Source organism: Mobula birostris, chromosome 30 (genome assembly GCF_030028105.1).
Source record: "Mobula birostris isolate sMobBir1 chromosome 30, sMobBir1.hap1, whole genome shotgun sequence".
NCBI lineage: Eukaryota > Metazoa > Chordata > Chondrichthyes > Myliobatiformes > Myliobatidae > Mobula > Mobula birostris.
In genome coordinates, this window is record NC_092399.1 from 8006445 (window position 1) to 8028338 (window position 21894).

The 21894-nt window shown below is 39.8% G+C and overlaps 1 protein-coding gene across 1 annotated transcript; it reads left to right on the plus strand.

Annotated features, from left to right (window-relative positions):
- The first annotated feature begins 246 nt into the window (after positions 1-246).
- On the plus strand, positions 247-21691 carry pdia6 (protein disulfide isomerase family A, member 6). The gene is made up of 13 exons (XM_072247108.1): positions 247-471; positions 1998-2136; positions 7906-7963; positions 8533-8659; positions 9484-9587; positions 11969-12099; positions 13990-14104; positions 14542-14685; positions 16324-16408; positions 17268-17340; positions 18025-18183; positions 18859-18955; positions 19799-21691. The coding sequence occupies exons 1-13, from the start codon at positions 429-431 to the stop codon at positions 19865-19867; spliced, it is 1344 nt and encodes a 447-aa protein (XP_072103209.1). The 5' UTR covers positions 247-428; the 3' UTR covers positions 19868-21691.
- The last annotated feature ends 203 nt before the right edge of the window (positions 21692-21894 follow it).

Genomic DNA, 21894 nt, shown 5'->3' on the forward strand with positions numbered 1-21894 from the left:
TAAATATTAAACGGGAGACCACTCCTTGGGACAGCACCAGCCCCGCTCACTCGGCACGATAGGATAATAAATATTAAACGGGAGACCACTCCTTGGGGCAGCACCAGCCCCGCTCACTCGGCAGCGAGTCTGCGCCGCTCGGCCCCACATGGTCGCGGCACCAGCTGCAGCTGACACGTGTCCGTCTCCTGATTGGCTGCCTCGATCCCTGACCCCGGCTTGAGGTCAGCGGGCGGGAAGCAGCCAATCGGCGGCGGCCACGGTACGGGTCAGGGGAGTGGGGTGCTTGTCCTGCGGCGGCGGCGGGGCGAAGCCGAGTGTCACAGTGCCGGAGCGGGCGACACGGCCTCGGACACGCGGTTGGCGCTGAGACCGCAGGGCTCCCTCCCTTCGCTCAGTTAAAGTGACGCACGGCTGCGGCTGCTAACATGGGACCCGCCAGCGGAAGGACAGAGGTGCTGAGTGTGATCGGTGAGTGGCCCCCGTGTGGAGCCTCGCAGCCTCTCCGAGCCTTTAGACGATAACGAGTTTCCCCCACGCTCGTTTGGTTCGGCATCGCGATAAGTATTTAATAATGGCTATCGTGTCCGTATCTTGGCTCCCAGGGTATTGTGAACACTAGCAGAGAAATCACCCTTTCTTCGCTATTTGTATATCCTTTTACCTGAATGTGTAATGATAATTCAAAATATAAAACTATAAATAATCAGATCTGTTAAAACTGGCTGGTAGTAAATATTTCAAGTCCTGAAGAAGGCTCCCGGCCCGAACCGTTGACTATCAGTTCATTTCCATAGATGCTGCCTGACTTGCTGAGTTCCTCCAGCAGTGTGTGTGTGTCTTGCTTTGGATTTCCAGCATCCGCAGACTTTCTCTTGTGGTTATTATTTATATATTTTGGTTGCACGTCGCATATTTTTTTTTGTTTAGTCGAAGGAGGTGACAATGATTTAGTTTCCTGAACTTGGGCAGTTTGAGTAGAAACCAGGCAGTATTTTGTACAACATTGTGTGGCTTTGAAACCAATTTCTAATGAAAGGTGGTATGTTCTTAATTAGTGATTTTATTTTTTGTAAAGATAAAGTACATGGTAATTAGTTGTAGATTTGAATACAGCTACTTCCTTCTGTACTCTAAATCGGCTGCAGGTGTGCCATCGGTTTAGTAACTTGCATAGCAAAAGCAGTGTTCTGGCAAAGTTGGTAATCCAAAAGGGAAATGTTGTAGTTATTTAATAATTGGTCACAAGGTACGGAAACAGATTCTTTGTGTCCACACAGACCATCCATGCAAATCCCATGTATACAAATGTAGTCTTCTATGCCTTTTGGTGATTCAAGTGCTTGCCCAGATGCTCTTTAAGTGTTGTGAGAGTATCTTTCTCCATCTCTTTGAGTAGCATTTTTTTCAGATTCCAATTGTGTGTATAGATTGGAATTCAAATGGTTCACTTTAATATCAGAGAATGTATACAGTATACAACCTGACATTCCTACTCTTCACGGACATCCACGAAACATGAGCCCTATAGAATGCAATGATAGAAACATCAGAATCCCAAAGCCCCCTCCCACATGCAGAAGCATTGACCCTCTTTCTCTCCCCCCACCACGTGTCGACAGAAGCACTGACCTCCGTCATGCAAGCAATAGCAAAAGCTCCCAAAGCGACCTTGATCTGGAGTCCATCAAAAACTACAGTCCATGACTCAAGATTCCCTCTTAAACTATTTATTTTACCCCTGAATACCATGTGTTCAAACAAAAAATGCTAGAAATGCAGTGTCAATGGACAGATTTAATATTTTAGATCAACAGGGAAAATGTTAACTGTTTCTCCATGGGTCTTGTTTGACTTGAGGTATTTCAAGCACTCAATCGGCCATTGCAAACTTTTTATTTTGTATGTGTGAGAAGTAAAATTAACTCTAACCACTAACATTTGAAGTGAACTCAGGGTTTTTATTTCAATTATGCAAATTCTGTTTTGCTTTGCAGGTGTCTTCGGCACGTTGTTAGTCACTGTCAGTGCTCTTTACTCAGCGAGTGATGATGTTGTGGAATTATCCCCAAGTAACTTCAATAGGGAAGTTATTCAAAGCGATGAACTGTGGCTGGTGGAGTTCTATGCACCATGGTGAGTTCAGAAAACAACTAGGTTTTGCTACAACTAGATGGGCGAGGTTCAGTTTTGAAATTCCATTGTCAATCCACCCATTTGGATTTTAATTCAATAGGTTTCAATAAGTGCATTTAATGTCAGAGAAATGTATACAATACACATTCTTTTTCTTTGCAAACATCCATGAAAACAGAGGAGTGCCCCAAAGAATGACAGCTCAATGTTAGAACTGCAGAGTAACCCCCTCCCATGCACAAGCAGAAGTAAGGCAATGACCCCCCTCCCCCACCAGCAAAAAAGCATTGCCTCCCTCCACTGAGCACTCAAGCATGCAGCAAAGCATCAATGAAGACACAGACTTGCAGTACCCCAAAGACTACTCGTTCACCTGGTTATTCGACATACCACAGGCTCTCTCTCCCTAATAAAGGAAAAAGAGGGGTCCTCGTTTCATAGCGAGAGGGGAAACAAAACAAACAACTCACTGATTTATAATGTTGCGTTGCTTTTTCCTAGCTCTGTGCCCAGAGAGTCCACCCTAGAGCTCATGTCTCTGGACACACAGCTCATAGCAGCTAACCCGCTGCTCCCGATGTTCTCCTGCTATGCTTTAGTCAGGGGCACCAGCCTTGAATCAGACCATCTCCAGAGGCACGAAAATCCAGCACCCTGAAGGCATGCTAGTCTTCCAGGACGCATCCTTGGGATATCAAAAAGCAGCCAATCAGGAGGCCCTGAGAGCGGGTCCCATTCCTGCAACGAATCGAAGTCAGGGTGTAACTCCAGGTCAGGGTCTTCAAAAGAAGCTTGGAAAGGTGGGGAAGAAGATATTAAAGACAGACGTGGACACGAGGAATTCTGCAGATGCTGGAAGAGCAACACACATGAAAGTTGCTGGTGAACGCAGCAGGCCAGGCAGCATCTCTAGGAAGAGGTACGGTTGACGCTTCAGGCTGAGACCCTTGGTCAGGGTCTCGACCTGAAACGTCGACTGTACCTCTTCCTAGAGATGCTGCCTGGCCTGCTGCGTTCACCAGCAACTTTGAAAGATAGACATGGAGGTGTTTCTGAAGATGCAAGCAAAGGTGTCTCTGTTTAGCGCCATCGTCACTTCGCTCCGCCCCGCCCCGCGATACAAGTCTACTTGATGTTGATTTTTTTCAAATAAAATGCCTTTTTAAATGAGCCACACATTTTTGTTCGAAGTTGTCTTTACAGTTACCTATTTTAAAATGTTGGCTTTAAGATGTTCCAGATTTCTTCATGTCTGACCATCAGCTGCATTTCACAAAAACCTAGAACTGCTGCATTAAAAATTGCATAAAGAGATTAAAATCTTAGTTGTATGATAACATTTAAACCTAGGAAACATGCTTGTTATTATAAGAACAAACTTACTATTTTAATAGGATGTGAAAGATAGCGGTGTTCCACCTGAAACTGGCATCAGTTAAACTGTTCCATTTGGAGAGGAAAGAGAACAGCTAAAAAGAATGTCTAAATCAAGCCAGAAGTCAAGAATTTAGTCATTATTATTGACTGGGAGCTAAATTTCAAAGCATACATTAACCATATTAATAAAACTGCATTCTTTCATTTAAGGAAGATTGCAAGAGTTAATATCTTACAATATCTGAAGATGCAGAAAAATTGATAAGTGCTTTTGTTTTCAGCCGATTAGACAGCTGCAATGCACTCTTTCTAGGACTTCCTAAGAAAGATAATAAATCGCCTGCAGTTTGTACAAAATGCACTAGCAAGAATCTTAATGGAAAAAAAAAGAAAATCTGATCATATTTCATCAGCTTTGACATCATTATACTGGCTGCGTGTGTCCTTTAGGATCAATTTTTAAATGCTCTTAATTGTATATAAGGCTCTGAATAACCTAGCTGCTCCGTATATATTGAGATGTCTATCCCCTTACATCCTTAATCATAATCTTAGATCCATGAATACTGGTTTGCTCAGTGTTCCTAGAAACAAGGATTCAGAGAAGACTTTTATTATCAAAGTACGTATGCAGTTTACCACCGAGATTCATCTTCCCACAGACAGCCACGAAACAAAGAAAACTATGGAATCCATTCAAAGAGACGCATCAACTCCCTGCGCGCAAAACAAGTTGTGCAAATGGCAACAAGATCAACCCCCCCATGCAAAAAAAAAAGTAAATTGCGCAAACAGCAACAAGAACATCAACCCCTCACATGGGGGGGGGAGGGGGAACAAATGGAGCATATAAGAACTTGTGATGCGGCCTTTTGCTCTTGTGCACCAAAAAAAACTGGAATACTCTACTGACTGAGATACACCAGACTAGTATCGTGGAACACTTCAAAACACTTTTAAAATTACTACATTTTTAATGTGGCCTATTTATAGGATTACTTAATGCCTGTTAAGTAACATATCATAATTCAGTATGTTTAATTATGTTTTATTTTATGTAATGTTTGTCTTATGATTTTTCATTTTGTCTTGCATTTTTATGACTATATTGATTTGTCTTTACAGTATTTGTAAAGCACCTTGAGCCTGCATCTTAATGTGTGAAAGCTGCTGTACAAAAAAAAGTTATTATTACAGGGTAAATTGAGACTGGGAGGAAACTACCAAATTGATGCACCCTGCGGTACTTGTTTAATGTAAAGATGACATCTAAAGAGCAAATTAGATGACAGATGACTATTGTTGCATACTGACAGATGAAAATATCGTGTCATAAGTTCACAAGAAATAGGAGCGGGGTAGGCCATCTGGCTCATCAAGCCTGCTCTGCCATTCAATAAGATCATGACTGATCTGACCATGGTCTCATCTCCACCCATCTGCCATTTCCCCATAACCCTTAATTCCCCTAAAGATGCAAAAATCTATCCGTCCTTGTCTTAAATATATTTACCGAGGTAGCTTACACTGCTTCATTGGGCAGAGAATTGCACAGATTCACCACTCTTTGGGAAAAGCAGATCTTCCTCATCTCCATCCTAAATTTACTCCCCGAATCTGAGGCTATGTCCCCTAGTTCCAGTCTCAACTACTGGTGGAAACAATTTTCCTGCCTCTGTCTTATCCCTTTCTTAATTTTGTATGTTTCTATAAGATCTCTCATCCTTGTCTGTCAAGTATTAGTGTAAAAGACAAATTCAGTAATTAACTTTGTCTCATGGATCTGTGAAGGTAAAACTTTCTGTATTTTGTTCCTTCTCATTTTCAGGAAGTCCCAATACCTTCTGCAGATGGACGGCGGATTGCTTTAATTATTTCCACTGCCAATCTGCTATTTTTTTTCTTGATTTGGCTGTAGTCTTACATTTTGAAGACTAAAGCCTCTATCTTCCCACAAGCTCCCTATCCTTTCAATCAGTACTCTTCTTATTGGTCACCAGTTTGAGCTGAAGCAATGTCAGCATTATTTTCATTCTTGAACTGAGGCTGGTTGTTTCCATCACAGCAACATATCATTCACCCCTGACCTAACTTTCACTGTTACTGCAACTGTTGTGTATGTTTTGATCACCTTAAAGCCCAGTTCATCTTTTGCCTGTTTGGCTGTCTACAAGCCTTGTTTCAGTATCTGTTCTCAATGATTCTGATCTATATGGAACTTCTTTAAAAACAAGATACTATACTTGTTCATTAATATTTCTTAATCAGAAATAGGTTGTTCACACATTCTAGATGTAGCAACACCACAGTAGCATTGTGGTTAGTGTGACATTATTATAGCTCGAGGTGTTGGAGTTCAATTCTGACATCATCTCCAAGGAGTCTGTACTGTGGAATACGGGGGTTTTCTCCGGGTGCTCTGGTTACCTCCCACAGTCCAAAGACATACTGGTTGGAGATTAGATTAATTGGTCATTGTAAATTGTCCTGTGATTAGGCTAGGATTAAATTTGGGATTGCTGGGCTGCACAGTTGGAAGGGCCTACTCTATGCTGTATTTTTTTTAATGCAGGGTTTAGAAAGCCTATGATTCATAATTCCTGTCATTTCATTGATGCTCATGTATATTTAACATCTGAATGACAGGGAATACTTCAGATACTTTGTTTACATGGAGTAGGTTTGCACTGAGATGTTCATCATTGCTGGCCATGTGGTTTTATGTTGGAGGATGAAAATCTGCAGATCTTGTACTTCCATGTTTGATCTACTGGGGATTTATGTGATGTTTCTGAGCTTGGGTCTAGTGGGACCCATGGACCCCTCGGTTAATAGCAGGAGTCCATGGCATAAGAAGGGTTGGGTTTAAGGGTTACATACAATGAAGAGCATACAGAAATCTGCTCAAGCCTGTGATTATTTTAGGGGATCAGGAATCAAACCTGTTCTGTTCAGTAGGAGTGACTGATCTAGTATTAGCTTTCATCACTTTCCCACTTACTACCTCTGCTTAAGTGTTAGGGAATCTGAGAAAGATCCCACTCCATTTATTGGACTCAATATGCTAAAGCAAATTGATTCATTGTGACAAAACTTGGTAAATTCAAGACTTGCGGATGTTGAATTTGAATTGACTTTATTTCTTGCATCCTTCACATACTGTACATGAGTAAAAATCTTTACGTTACGTCTCTGTCTAAATGTGCAATCATAGTAATTTATTAAAAAATAGAGCAGTCAATGTAACATAGAAATACACTCACATCAGTGTGAGTTAATCAGTCTGATGGTCTGGTGCAAGAAGCTGTCCTGGAGCCTGTTGGTCCTTGCTTTTATGCCGTTTCCCAAATGGTAGCAGCTGGAATAGATTGTGATTGGGGTGACTCGGGTCCCCAATGATCCTACGGACACTTTTTACACACATGTCTTTGTAAATGTCCTGAATCATGTGAAGTTCACGACTACAGATGCACTGGGCTGTCCGCACCACTCTCTGCAGAGTCCTACGATTGAGGGAGGTACAGTTCCCATACCAGGCAGTGATGCAGCCAGTCAGGATGCTCTCAATTGTGTCTCTGTAGAAAGTTCTTAGGATTTGGGGGCCCATAACAAACTTCCTCAACCGTCTGAGGTGAAAGAGGTGCTGTTGTGCCTTTTTCACCACACAGCTGGTGTGTACAGACCACGTGAGGTCCTCGGTGATGTGGATGCTGAGGAATTTAAAGCTGTTTACCCTCTCAACCCAGATCCATTGATGTCAATAGGGGTAAGCCTGTCTCTATTCCTCCTGTAATCCACAGCCAGCTCCTTTGTTTTTGTGACATTGAGGGAGAGGTTGTTTTCTTGACACCACTGTGTCAGAGAGATGACTTCTTCCTTGTAGGTCACTTCATTATTATTTGAGATAAGGCCAATCAATGTAGTGTTCTCGGCAAATTTAATTGGCAGATGGGAGCTGTGGGTGGTGACACAGTCATGGGTATACAGGGAGTGAAGGAGGGGACTTAGTACGCAGCCCTGAGGGGCTGCTGTATTGGATGTTCTGGGCCTTGTTTCACTTGCATGTGTGTAGGAACTGCTGATGTATACTGGGAACATTCAAACCAAAAGCTAAATGTAGTTATTCTTACTGGTACATAGCTGCTGGAAAATGTGCAAAGTGCAATGATATATACAGGATGAAGAATGCAGTAAGTTTATGTTAATTTTTTTCTGAACACCTCTTTTCTGCCAAAAGTGTGTCAAGCTTTATACATTAGGATGGATACATTCAAATTGTGTCAGAGAGTCCTCAGATGTTGCATTTAGGTGTCCTTTTCGAATATTGTAGTATTGGTATATTCTGCATTGTATATATATAACAAAATTCTTAAAGAATACGTTCTCTTTCAGGTGTGGGCATTGTCAGAGTTTGGCCCCAGAGTGGAAAAAAGCTGCATCAGCTTTGAAGGTTATATTTTTAATTCAACTTTACTTATTTTATTCTTTATATAAAACACTTCTCACTGAGTTTTCCTAATTAAAGATGAATGCTATTTCATCTTTCTTTTTAAAAAAAACAACACTGCATATTTGGCTTTTTTTTTGGAGTAATTGTTGTACATATCAACATTAGAAATTAATAAATTTGAGTAGCTTTAGTTTGATTTTGCTAAAATAAACTTATTTTCTATCCCCAGTTACTGCCTCTAAGATCGTACATGAGTCCTAGTGGTGTGCTAGATATTGAGTATTTATGAATACTCTAGTTTATTTCCTCTGAACTCCATTCACTCTTGATTATCGGGGGAGCATGTTAAGTTGCAGCTCGGGAGATGAAATAAAATTGATTCGGTATGCTGTTGTGTTGTGACCAGCATATGGTGGTGCTTATTGAGGTTTATTAAATTTTGTCATTCATTGATACAAAGCTATTTGTGTTATAGATGAATAAGGATCTTTTCTGCACTGCAGTTTGGATTTTTATTTGCATCCATAATGATGAGTGGAAAAAGAAAACATATCTTTGCTTTACTGCAGGGAATAGTAAAAGTTGGAGGAGTAGATGCAGACAAGCATCAGTCTCTTGGTGGGCAGTATGGTGTTCAAGGATTTCCAACAATAAAGATCTTTGGATTAAACAAAAACAAACCCGATGATTATAATGGTAAGTCATGGGGAAGTCCCCTAGTTTTCATAGATTCTATTGTGCTTTCCCTGAAATTGCCTGCAAAAAAAAATGAACCTGTGTGGTATATGGTAACATGTACATACTTTGATAATAAAGTTACTTTGAACTTTGAAATTGAACGTACAATGTAGGACCACACATACCAGCAGCTTTGGGAGACCAGCACTGTGGATGAAAATGGACTTGTTAGCTGCTCTGGGTTGGCATGGGGCATTTCTGCATGGCTTTTCTCCCATAAGGGAACCCCCCAACCCCCACCAGTCAGACCGGGGTGGAGGGTTGTCCATTGTCCACCGAACTAGTGAGGCCTTTTTTTTTCAGCATCTGTTCACCATCCCATCAAAGCTGTTTCTGTGAACCTCTCCCTATTTTCATTCATTTTTGATCTATGAACAGTTTAGATTGCAAGAGGTTATCAGGAATGGAATCCTGTCAGAATCTGAGGGGTTGTCTGCATATAGAAATAATTTTGGCTTTTGATCGAAGCAAAATCCTATTAATAAAATGATGCAGAAATGGGTTTGTGGAGGTACTTCTCTGTTGAATAGTCCACCTTTACTGTAAAGTTTACAGCTGTAACCAAATAGTTTATCATAAAAAAATCAAGAAATGTTAATTTTAATGTCTTTTTAAAGTGATTTGATGAGTATAATTGATTTCACATTTTCTGTGATTTAGCTTGAGGGAAATTTGCAAAAGTCCAAAAGATATTACAAAGGCATAAAATTAAAATCCCTTTGGTGAACTGGAATTTCGGATCTGAGAATATCTTCTTTTTCATGTGCTGTCATTATGTGCAGGTGCTAGGTCTGCCCAAGGTATCACTGATGCAGCACTTAACACTTTGCGGTCAATCGTCCGGGATAGACTCGGAGGCAAGAGTGACTCAAGTTCTGGCAAAAAGGTAAAACCTTTCACTCTTAGAAATGGTCGCAAGGTAGAAATTGAAAACTAGTAGCTGGACTAATGCAAATATGACATGGTCTATCAACTATCAGTGGACCAACTGACAAGCATCGTTTGTTTGATTTGGCATGTGAGGTGATAATGTAATTTGAAAGGCAGGGCAGATGTAGTGCTGTGATAACTATAGAATGAGCATCAGCGTCGTGTATGCAGTTGCCCTACACAAGCAATAAACAAATGCAAATCAACTTCTGTTGAAATTTGTTCTGCTTCAGGTCAGAAATCCTTTGTCAGAACAAGGATAGAGAAAGATTTAAATTGTAGAGAAGTGGGAAGATGCTAATGGATAGATCAAAGAGTATCTAGCAGGTTAGGGGCAGTGGCTGTAGGAATAGATTGTTAATAGGGCATTTACAGTAACAAAAATAATCCCCTCCTGGTCTTGATGCAAGAAAACGTAGTCCTTCACTGAGAAGATGAAATACACATTTGTGTTTTATACCCTGTTCTTTCTCCAGCTATTTTTAAAATAATGTGGCATAAAAGGGAGAAAGTGATCTGCAATTAAATATAAAGTAATTGTCTTGGTGGACAAATCTTAACCATGTGTATTAATCATAATTGGTTTTGGTACGATATCAGTGTAGAAACTTGTGGGTTTGGATGAAACCAATAAAAATATTTTGAGCAATTAATATTTGCAAAAAAAATGCTGTGTCTGATGTGAATTTTTATCTTAAGATGTACAGTGTCACAAAAGAGACTGGAAAATGTTCTTTAACATTTTGTTAACAAAACCAGATTGCACACAATACTCCAAAAGTGGCATAATCCAAGTTTTGCACGGCTACGATATGACTTCCTGATCTATATATTCCACACATCAACCAATGAAGGCAAGCACAGCAGACAGTATCCTGCCTTTACCATGCTACCTCCTTGTGTTGTCACTTCCAGAGCACTATGGACCTGCACACAAAGATCCCTCTGTAGATCAATGCTCTTTATGGTCTTGCTGTTTACTGGATACTTTCCTGTTACATTTCACCTCCCAAAGTGCACCTCACTTGTCCAGATGAAACTGGTCTGTATCCAGATGAATCCATTGATAAGCTTCCTCACTGTCATCAACTACCAGTTTATATCTCCTGCAGACTTTCTAATCAGAATACTACATTTTTATCCATATATTGATACTGATCCTTGCCAAACATAACTGTTTATGGACCTCCAGTCAGAATTGAATCCCATCACTACTGCTCTTGCTGAGCCAGTTTTGATTTCAAGTCTCCATGGATCAGCCCAACATGAAGGACTTTGTCAAGGGTTTTAGTGAAGTCCATGGATATGAAATCCACAGCCCTAGCCTCAGCAATCATCTTCATCATTTCCGCGGGGGGGAGCTCCAAGTTCGCAAGATGTGGACTCCATGATAACTATCCCTAGTAAGTCTGGAGAAGAAAGTAAGTTCTATACCTAAAAATCTTTAACAATTTTCTTGCAATTGATGTAAAGCTCGATGTTCTATAATTCGTGGTTTGTCTATTGTCCTTCAAGAGACAACTTTGGCTAATCTCCAGTCCTCTAGGACTTCAGCTGTGACAAAAGTGAATACAAAGATCTTTGTCAAGGTCCCGGCGATCTCTTGCCTCACTCAATAACTTGGGATAGATTCCATCAGGCCCTGGGGCCTTAACCACCTTAATGCTCTTCGGGAGTCTCAACACTGACACCTTCTTGATATCAAGGTGTCATAGAGAATCAGCATATCAGAAAGCCTCCTTTCTTCCACATCACCCCTCCGTGCACACAATTAAATCTTCCTATCTTCCATGTCTGTCTGTCTTGGTGAATACTGGTATGAAGTACTGACTTCTTACCTTGCCCAATTCTAGTTTCAGGCATAAATTTTCTTTGTCCTCGTGTGGTCTTGCCCTCTCCCTACTTGCCAAAGGCACTTCATGATCCCTTTGAGCCCTCCAGCTTTTTCAAGTTCAATTTTACTGTCGTTTAGCACGATTACCGCCGAGCGAGAGACTGTTTCTCAGAACCAAACACAATACGTATAACTCACACACATAAAATAATATCACCGCAAATAATGAGCTGCATTTACAACACAAGGTTAAAAAATAAATTGTATATATAATACTGCTGGTGCTTCATGCGTGATGAGGCCTGGGTAGTAGCAGGGAGTTCAGTAGTCTCAGGCCTGTGGGAAGAAGCTTACAGTTCTTGTCCTAGTGCCACAATACTCAGAGCCCAGCGTACACAGCACTCTGGATAAATATCTCTAGTAGGTGAAAGAGCGTACTCGCTATCAAGCACTCACTTATCAAGTTCTTGCATATATCAGTTTTAATTATTCTTTGGTTACAGAGCGGTGATAGCAAATCTGGTAAAAAGGATGTGATTACATTGACGGATGATAACTTCGATGAAAATGTGATCGGGAGCAGCGACATTTGGATAGTGGAGTTCTTTGCACCATGGTGTGGGCACTGTAAGAGGTAACTCAACGGCCATAATACACTTGGAAGAAATGCACTTGATGTACTCAGCTTTGAATACTGAATCAGTGAGATTTCATGGAGTTTGAGTTCAGGAGGTAGATTTGTTTTTGAGCATTTAGAGTTGGTTGAAGGTGATATTAAAAAGAAATCAGTAAATTGTATATATTAAGATTTAATTATTTTAGGTTATTTGAGGCTTTTGTTAATAATGTGGGCAACTGTTCCATCATTACATATTACTTTCAAGGTCAAACTATTGCGTATTTTTTTGTATTAGCTTAGTTCCTTGGGGAGACAGGATTGAGGAGGTGTTTGAGCATAAGAAAGCCAAATACCAGGAGCTGGGAGAACAGAGACGGGTGGAGGGCACGATGCGGGTCTATAGAGGTGGGGTGTAGAGGTTTTGTTGGCGGCTCACTGGGTAGAACCGACTCTCTCCTTGGCATTACGGGGGCTACAAAGAAAAGAGCCATTAGGATTGTCCCAGAAGCTGCTGAGTGAGCCTCCAGATGGCTGTGGATCAAGAGCTGTGATAAGTGGACCAGCGCTGCTGGGATACAAGCCAAGGCCTGAATGGGCAAGAATGTCTGATATTGAAAGACCTGAAACACCCAATGACCCCCAGGTTACCTCACTGATTATGTATCCCAGCGCATTCTAGGATGTATCTCAGCTGAGATGTTCTACGCCAGTTGCTGAGGAAGTCTACAGATGACAACAATATTGCTGGACAAAATTCTCCAGGGGTTGTTACTGATTTCTACATAATGTTTTTTTAGATCTATTGAAGGTAGCCTTTTTAATTCTCCTTCCAACTGAACAACCTTCATACAAGATTTTTATCCCAAAAGATATCCACAGGTTAATTATTACAGAGCAACTTGTGTCTATGAAACTAGATTTCAACAAAGAATCAATATACTGACTCAAAGCGATTGGTGAAATGTAAACACGAGGAATTCTGCAGATGCTGGAAATTCAAGCAACACACATCAAAGTTGCTGGTGAACGCAGCAGGCCAGGCAGCATCTCTAGGAAGAGTTAGAGTCTTACCACTTCCTAGAGATGCTGCCTGGCCTGCTGCGTTCACCAGCAACTTTGATGTGTGTTGTGGTGAAATGTAAGACGTGTTGCAGGATAAAAGATAGTTTTTTGTTTTGAAAACAAAGTTAGCGACCTGGCACATGGCAAAGTTAGGCCACCATAACTTTTAAGTTTTTAAATTTAAAGAGGTCAGATGGCATCTTGTGCTGGATTAATAGACATGAGAAAGTCTGCAGATGCTGGAAATCCAAAGCAATGCACACAAAACGCTGGAGGAACTCAGCAGGTCAGGTAGCATCTGTGAAAATGAATTGATAATGAATGTTTCGGGCTGAGGCCCTTCTTCAGGACTTAGAACCCATCTTCCCCTTTCCTTTCTCAGTCCTGAAGAAAGATCTCGGGCCAAAACATCGTCTGTTTATTCATTTCCATAGTTGTTGCCTGACCTGCTGAATTTCTCCAGCACTTTGTGTTGTTCTGGATTAATGTCTGTTCATCAGAATTGAGGAAAAGCTAGGATAAACAAGTTTTGAGATGTAGAAAGAGGATAGGAGGAAGAAAAGAATATAGGGAGAGTGTGAAATGGGATGGAGGGCACGAATGGACAAGTGCAATATTTTATATTTGCATATTAAGTCAATTTTGCATGTACATTAGTGAAATAGATGTATGTGAATTTCTGAAAGATGCTCACTGGATGGTAAAGTATATTTGTATAATTAACACCTTATCACTAATTTTAAATTTGATGCAGTGTTACTTATTTGGATTACTACCTTGCATATCCTTTCTGCTCATGGCATATTAGTGAATAATTAACAATATGTATTTTGAATTTCTAAGGTTAGAACCAGAGTGGGCAGAGGCAGCCACTGAGGTCAGAGAGCAGACAGGTGGAAAGGTCAAATTGGCTGCAGTGGATGCCACAACTAGTCAGATGTTGGCCAGTCGGTATGGGGTAAGTAGTTAGAAGCTTTGGGTTTACCTGCTGTAATACACTTGCAAATAAAATTATGAGTGTTAAAATTTTATTGTTTGAATTTTTTAAAATGTCTACTGATATCATATGTATGTATTCCTGTTTACTATGTGATTGAAAATAAGTAATCAGCTGTTCATTATTATTCATATCAAGCATATTTATTATTAATCATGATTATTCATAGTTCAAGTTTAATTGTCATTCAACCATATATAAATACCCATGAATACATGAATTTTATTAGTGTTACAGTTTGCACAAATGTGTGGTCTTTGTAAATGCTCATAAATAAATAGGTACAATTCAAATGGTTTTCTAATCATTTATGCTCAACACGTTGACTTTTAATCTAAAGCAACAAATACTTGTGAGAAATACCATGCAGCAGAAAATATGTTGACTTCTGCCTGCAGATTCGTGGATATCCCACCATCAAAATATTTCACAAAGATGAAGATACTCCTGTTGACTATGATGGTGGAAGATCTAAAAGTGATATTGTTGCTCGTGCTCTTGAGTTGTTTGCTGAAAATGCTCCCGCTCCAGAAATGAAAGAGGTAAGGAGTGGATGGGAAAGTAAGTACAACCGTCCTTTGCACCTTTTCACCTTGTTCCACTATTGGTAAGATCTAGCATCTTCCCCTTTCCTTCTCAGTCCTGAAGAAGGTCTCGGCCCAAAACTCCGACTGGTTGCTCTTTTCCATAGATGCTGCCTGACCTGCTGAGTTTCTCCAGCATATTCTGTGTGTTGCTTTGGGTTTCGTGCATCAGCAGACTTTGTCATGTTTGGGACTTCAATTAAGAATGGATATGAAGGAATAATAGATATTTTTCTAACTTGAATGTAAACGCTAAGTGGTCAGAACAAAATGGCAGCAATTGTTCACTCTTGAAGGGAAAATTAAATAAAAACAACTATCTCCAGAGGCAGGGCTCTGATCAAAAGTGCTAATGTTCATTTTTACAGGCTTGTGCTGCTGAGTAATTTTTGTTATGACATGGCTACAAAATTAAATAACATGCCCTGAAATTGAAAGTGGAATTTTACTTATCAATTTCATTTATTGGTCTGTTGTGCAATGAAAGTTGGATAAATTGCAGAACTAAGCAAAATTTTAAATGCAGACATTTTGGTTCCAAAATGACAGCAAGAGTCAACGATTTCCAGTGCATTAAGCAAAACTTGCTTTTTATTTAAAAAAAAGTAATGCAAGTACTTCCACAAACAAGAGAAAATCTGCAGATGCTGGAAATCCAAGCAACACACACAAAATGCTGGAGGAACTTCAGCAGGCCAGGCAGCATCTATGGAAAAGAGTACAGTCGATGTTTTGGGCCGAGACCCTTCAGGACTGGGGAAAAAAAAGATGAGGAGACAGGGTAAGAACGTGGGGGGGAGGGGAGGAAGAAACACAAGGTGACACATGAAACGGGGGGGGGGGTTGGTGAAGTAATGTTTGGGAAGTTGATTGGTGAAAGAGGTAAAGGACAGGAGAAGGAGGTATCTGATAGGAGAGGACAGAAGGCCATGGAAGAAAGAAAGGTGAGGAGCACCAGAGGGAGGTGATGGACAGGTAAGGAGATGAGGTGAGAGGGGGAAATGGGAATGGTGGTGAGGAGGGGGGGTGGGGTAGGCAAATACTGGAAGTTTAAGAAATCAGTGTTGATGTCATCACGTTGGAGGCTACCCAGATGGAATATAAGGTGTTGTTCGTCCAAGTACTTACTGCACTGGTGGAAATTAGATCTCAGAATTAATTAGTGATACAGCACAGAATGGGCCCTTCTGGTCCTTTTGAGCCACGCCGTCCCAACAAACCCAGTTAACCTACCCAGTAAGTCTTTGGACTAAGGAAGGAAGCTGGAGCATCCACACATTCCATGGGGAGGATGTCCCAAGATGCGTTACGGGATGGTGCCAGAATTGAACTCTTGAGCACCCCTGTGCTGTAACAGTGTTGCACTAACCGCTCCGTTACCATGGTGACCTTGATGGTGAAAGCACTTTCTTTTTCTTTACAAGAAATTTTATATTCACCATTAATAACAACCCAAGATATTCTTGGAACAAGCAATTTCACAAGTGTTACCTGTTTTTTTTCCCCACAATTATCTCCTAGTCAAAAGTTAGGCAAGGATAAAATCATGCTGAAATAAATTCATGTGGAACAGTGAATTTTCTACTTTTAAAATAGATTACCAATGAGGATGTACTAAAGAAGACATGCGATGACCATCAACTCTGCATTGTTGCTGTATTGCCACACATCTTGGACACTGGTGAGCTTGACATAATTATACTAGTTCATGGAGTCATACAAAAGTACAGCTCAGAATCATGTCCTTCAGCCTATCTAGTCTGTACTGAGCCATCTAAACTGGCTACTCCCATCGACCTGTACTGGGACCATAGCCTTCCATACCCCTACCATCCGTGTACCTATGCAAACTTTTAAATGTTGAAATTGAGCTCTCATACACCACTTGTGCTGGCAGCTCATTCCACACTCTCACAACCCTCTGAGTAAAGTTTCCCCTCATGTTCCCCTTAAATTTTTCACCCTTAACTGATGACCACTAGTTGTAGTCCCACCCAGCCTCAGTGGAAAAAGCCTACTTGCATTTACCCTTCTATACCACTCCTAATTTTGTATACCTCTGTCAAATCTCCCCTCCTTCTACATTCCAAGGAGTGAAGTCCTTAACCTAGTCTACCTTTCATGAAGGATAGGGTGGAAAGAAAGAGTAGAGATGATTTAGGCACTTGAGTGCCAGCCAAAACTGACACATTACTGATAGGTAGCACCCTATTCTCTGTATAAGAAGATTTTGGGTTCACGTTAAGCATTTAAAAACTGGCTTGATGGCTCCATATAGAGCAACTGCTGAAGTGACAACATTCATTTAAGAAGCTAAGACTTCATAGCACTTTCAAAGAGCAAGGGAATTAGCCTGATATGGGAGCCAATGTTTCTCCTTAAATCATATTGATATGTTTATTATCTAATACCATTTACCTCTAGCATTTATCATCCATCTATTCATATATAAAAAACCTTTCACCCTTTATAAATCTTTCCAGCATTGGAGTCCAATAATTGTTTTGTATTTGACTAATTTTTGTTTTATCTGTTCACAGGGGCTTCTGGGAGAAATGATTATTTGGATGTAATGAAGGCTATGGGCAACAAATATAAAAAGAAGTTCTGGGGGTATGTTTGAATTGTGCAGCAGCTATCTAGATAATGAATGCATTGGTATTGTGTAGGTTGGCATGGTAACATAATGCAGTGATAGGGGTTCAGTTCCCACTACTGCCTGTCGCTGATGCTCCCCGTCCCCACTTCGATCTCCTCTGGGTCTTCTGATTTCCTTCCACATTTCAAATATGTATGCAGTAGGAAGGGTTGGTGTGTTGTGAGCATGCAATGTTGGTGCCAGAAGCATGATGACACTTGGCAGGCCGCCCCCAAGTCAAATTTGCACTGTTGTTGATGCAAATGATGCACTTCACCAGCGGCAGAGTAGCATAGTGGTTAGTGCACCACTTTACAGTAGAGGCGACCTGGGTTCAGTGCCTGATGTCGCCTTTAAGGTGTTCGTATGTTTCTTCCAGATGCTCCAGCTTCCTCCCACAGGCAGAAGATGGCCCGGTTGGTAGGTTACTTGGTCACTGTAAATTGTCCCGTCATTATGCTAGGGTTAAATTGGGGATAGCTGGGTGGCTTTGCTGAAAGGGCTGGAAAGCGGATTCCGTGCTGTATCTCGATAAAAAAATTTTAAAAAATGTTTTGATGTACAAACGTTTGTACATGTGACAAAGCTATATGAATTGATAAGCTGAACACTTAGTATACTCTGATTTTTTTAATAATTAAATTCCTGTTTTTATTCAGTTGGCTATGGACTGAAGCAGGTGCGCAGGCAGAGCTCGAAGATTCTTTAGGTATCGGTGGATTTGGTTATCCAGCTATGGCTGCAATTAATGCCAGGAAAATGAAATACGCTCTGCTGAAAGGCTCCTTTAGTGAGCAGGGCATCAATGAGTTTTTGAGGTAAATGTTTAAAGTAGCTAAAACCATAATGAAAGTCAATAAATTTCTGTGTGTGTTGACCTGAACTAAATTTTACAGAAGGTTTTAACTATTAATTTGCCAGTCTAAGCAGGAAGGCTTTGATAAAGGGTGATCATTTGCACTTGTGCCAAATTTCTGCCACATTTTGTACAAAGCTGATGATGATACAAACACCCTTCCCTTCCAATATAAGATTCCTTCAGAAATGTTCATTATTATCATATTTAAATATTGGAGTGGTATTTCTTGTGATTTTCCTCAATAATCCATGTTGGTAATCAAGTGTTATCTAATATGTGCTAGTTCTTAGATAATTCTCTAAAGCCCTAAATCTGATCATTCTTAAAATTTGGGAACAGCTTCTTTCCAACTGTGATAAGACTGCTGAACGGATCCTGACCCAGATCTGGGCCGTACCCTCCAAATATCCGGACCTGCATCTCGGTTTTTTTTACACTACCTTTTCTATTTTCTATTTATGATTTATAATTTAAATTTTTAATATTTACTATCAATTTGTACTCCAGGGAGCAGGAAGTGCAGAATCAAATATCGCTGTGATGATTGTACATTCTAGTATTGATTGTTTGGCGACAATAAAGTATAAATACTTAAATCAAACAGCATCTGTTTCAACCTTTCTTTTTTCAACAGGGAGTTGTCAGTTGGGAGAGGTTCAACCTCTCTTGTCAAAGGTGCTGCATTCCCCAAAATTAACAATGTAGATTCCTGGGATGGTAAAGATGGTCAGGTAAGTTGATAACTTGGCAAACTGCTTTCAATGAAAGTTTGTTTAATTACTTGTGCTCTTATGTTTAAAAAGCACATGCTGCACACGAGTAAGGGGCTTTGAGTGCTTTACAAACAAATAACAGAGGAGTGAAAATCTTTGTGTACCATTGCAAAACAAAGTTTTATAAGACAGCATTAAACTGTAGGAAGTCTTTTTAACCTAGTCTTTCCTCCCCAGCTAAGATTTTGTTTTTGCATCTTTCCCTCTGGGATAATGATATATTCCTTCAAAGATTATGTCTTATTAATCAGTGTTTTTCAAATGGAACTTGTGTGAGAATATGATGGTATAGCAGTCATGATTTCACCCTGTGGGGGTGGCGGGGTGGTGAGTGCAGTGAGAAGGGATCTGACAGGTTTATTGGGATTATTGCATTGTTTGTGAGCAGAGTAGATATAAAAAGTTTCAATTCTCCATTAATATCTTGAATAAGGAGAGATTTTAGATAATGGAGTGTTTAATTCTCTTTCTTGTCCATGGGTTTAAAATTGTGAGTGCATATTGAATGTTGTCGTTTTAGGAAGCAAACTTAACTTTTTTTTTCCTCAAACTTTCATATGCGTTGAGTAAAAGTTCATTGAGGTTCCTGAATGCTGAAAAGTGCACAAGTAGGAGATGCAATTTATTTGGGACAAAGTTAAATGGCTTGTTATTCTTTAGCTGTACAAGAATGATTTGCCTAGGCACAGTTTGCAAGTCCTTTGGAACTGTTTTTAAAGAGTTATGGGTTTTATTGGAAAATTAGAAGAAATGAAATCTGAAGTAATCTCAAACCCTAAGAATGCATTTAATCTTCCACAGTTGCCAGTTGAAGAAGACATTGATTTAAGTGACGTAGATCTTGATGACTTGGACAAGGATGAGCTGTGAACTAATGGTGTGGCAGACAGTATCTGAAGCGTTGGACTGATCATCTGTCTGCAGCAAAGCCTTATTTCATCTTTCTGGCTTGATGTATTCCTACTGTAACCTGTAAATAAGTTTCACTGGGTTTTTCTATTAAAAAAAGAAAATTGAATGTTATGTTTCAAATTTTTACATAAACTGATTTAATAGATCAGACAGGTTGCCATTTACTGTACATTGTTACATTTCACTATTTAAATGGTTTCTCAAGTCTCTTCTAGTGGATGGGATGTGGTGCAAAGCTGCATAATGTATTTTTGACATCTCTGCATGTATTTGAACAATTCTTATTCCAAAGAAGGTGATCTGTCCTACATAGGACAAGTAAGATCTTGATGATTTAGCAATTAATTGGAAGTAAGCATCTGGAACTTTGGAATTTTGCATAGCTGATACATTTTGTTCAGGATGGAATTCAGAAAATAAATCTATGTTTCAGCTCTTTGAAACAGGTTTGGTAGTAATGGAAGTATGGTTATCTGGTTTTTATTAATGCTGCATTCTAGAGGTTCGCATCTCCTTTGGAACACAACATGTTAAAACAATTTGCTTTGTTCCTGATACATTTGGTCCTCTTGCTAAACTACAAGTAATTTTAATCTATGTACAGATTAATTGCCACAGGATTTGCTTTGATATTCAGTCATTGAATTAGTGGAATATTTGTCATTAACTAGCACTAACTTTCATAGTTTTCAAAATTATGGAAATCTTCTATTTTCTGTTTTGATTTTGAGAAATAACACCACGGTGTTAGGTGACTGTGTGTGACATTGAGAGAAGACTGGCCTTGGTTCAGCTAAAACTTAAAATTTTTTTTGTATTGATCTGCATTAAAGGAAGGTTAATGTGCATAAATTGTTTACTACAATTTCCAAAGATAAAGACCGAAAGAATTCTTGTCTTTGAAATGTGTCTGCTTAATATGACACTGGAGGCTACAATTAGGCTCTCATCCTCCTCCTTATCCCTGTAATTTGTTCTCCTGTCCTTCAACTCCCCTTAGACTCTTTGTCACTCACTTATACTTGGAGATTTGTAAAAGCCAGTTAACCTACCAGCTCACCTTTGTGATAAGACTGGTAGTTATCTGGCACAGACCCATACAGTCATGGGGAGAACATGCAAACTTGAACCATTCAAGGTAGCGACTGAACTGGAGCTTATGGATCTGTAGTGAGCTTTGCCTTGATAAAACATGTGTCTGCAGCTTTTGGAAAAGTACAAATTGCATTGCAGATTACTTGGGGCTGATCAATTTAAATGCTACAATAGATTCCTAATTTTAAGGATTATCATGGGAGATTTAGACCTTTAACATTCAACAAGGTACAATGAATATAAATCATTTGTGTTTTTTTTACATTGTTTGTGTCTCACTGCACATGGGTACGGAGCAGAAGCCCCATTTCTAACCTACAGCTTTCTACTGTTCAAAAATTGCAAATGCTGGTAGTAAGTAATTAAGTCAGTAGCACGCATCTATAATAAGGACGTGCTCGTCTTATGGAGATGGTGTTGAGATTGACGTTGGTGTTAATGACAATCAAGACCTTAAAAGAAGAGGAATCTACAGCTTACAATAACAATTGGATGCAGATACCTTTGAACAATTCTGTTAGTTTCAAAAACATCTTTTCCAAAACAATTGTAATCACTTGAAAATTTACGTTTCTTTAAATTGCACATAAACTAAAACCAGATGTATTATTAACATTGATGCTTCCTGGTGGGGAAAGAATTGCAGGCTTCAGCTATTTCCTCTTAATAAAGTAATTATTTTCTTTAGCCGGACTACTTTGTTCTATTTTGTTGAAAAACAATTCTCAGTTCATTTAATATTTATATTAACACAAAACGCAGCATCTATGGAGTGTAATAAACAGCTGGTGTTTCAAGCCGAAACCCTTCATCAGGACTGAGCCCGAAACAATATCCTGGTGAAGGTATTGGCCTGAAACACTGTCTATTCCCCTCCGAAGATGCTGTCT

Excerpts from the sequence above, each read along its gene's own strand:
- pdia6 (XM_072247108.1), top strand. The coding sequence starts at position 429 with ATGGGACCCGCCAGCGGAAGGACAGAGGTGCTGAGTGTGATCG. Across the intron at positions 8,660-9,483 it reads CAAACCCGATGATTATAATG|GTGCTAGGTCTGCCCAAGGT; the intron begins GTAAGTCATGGG and ends CATTATGTGCAG. Across the intron at positions 14,105-14,541 it reads TGTTGGCCAGTCGGTATGGG|ATTCGTGGATATCCCACCAT; the intron begins GTAAGTAGTTAG and ends TTCTGCCTGCAG.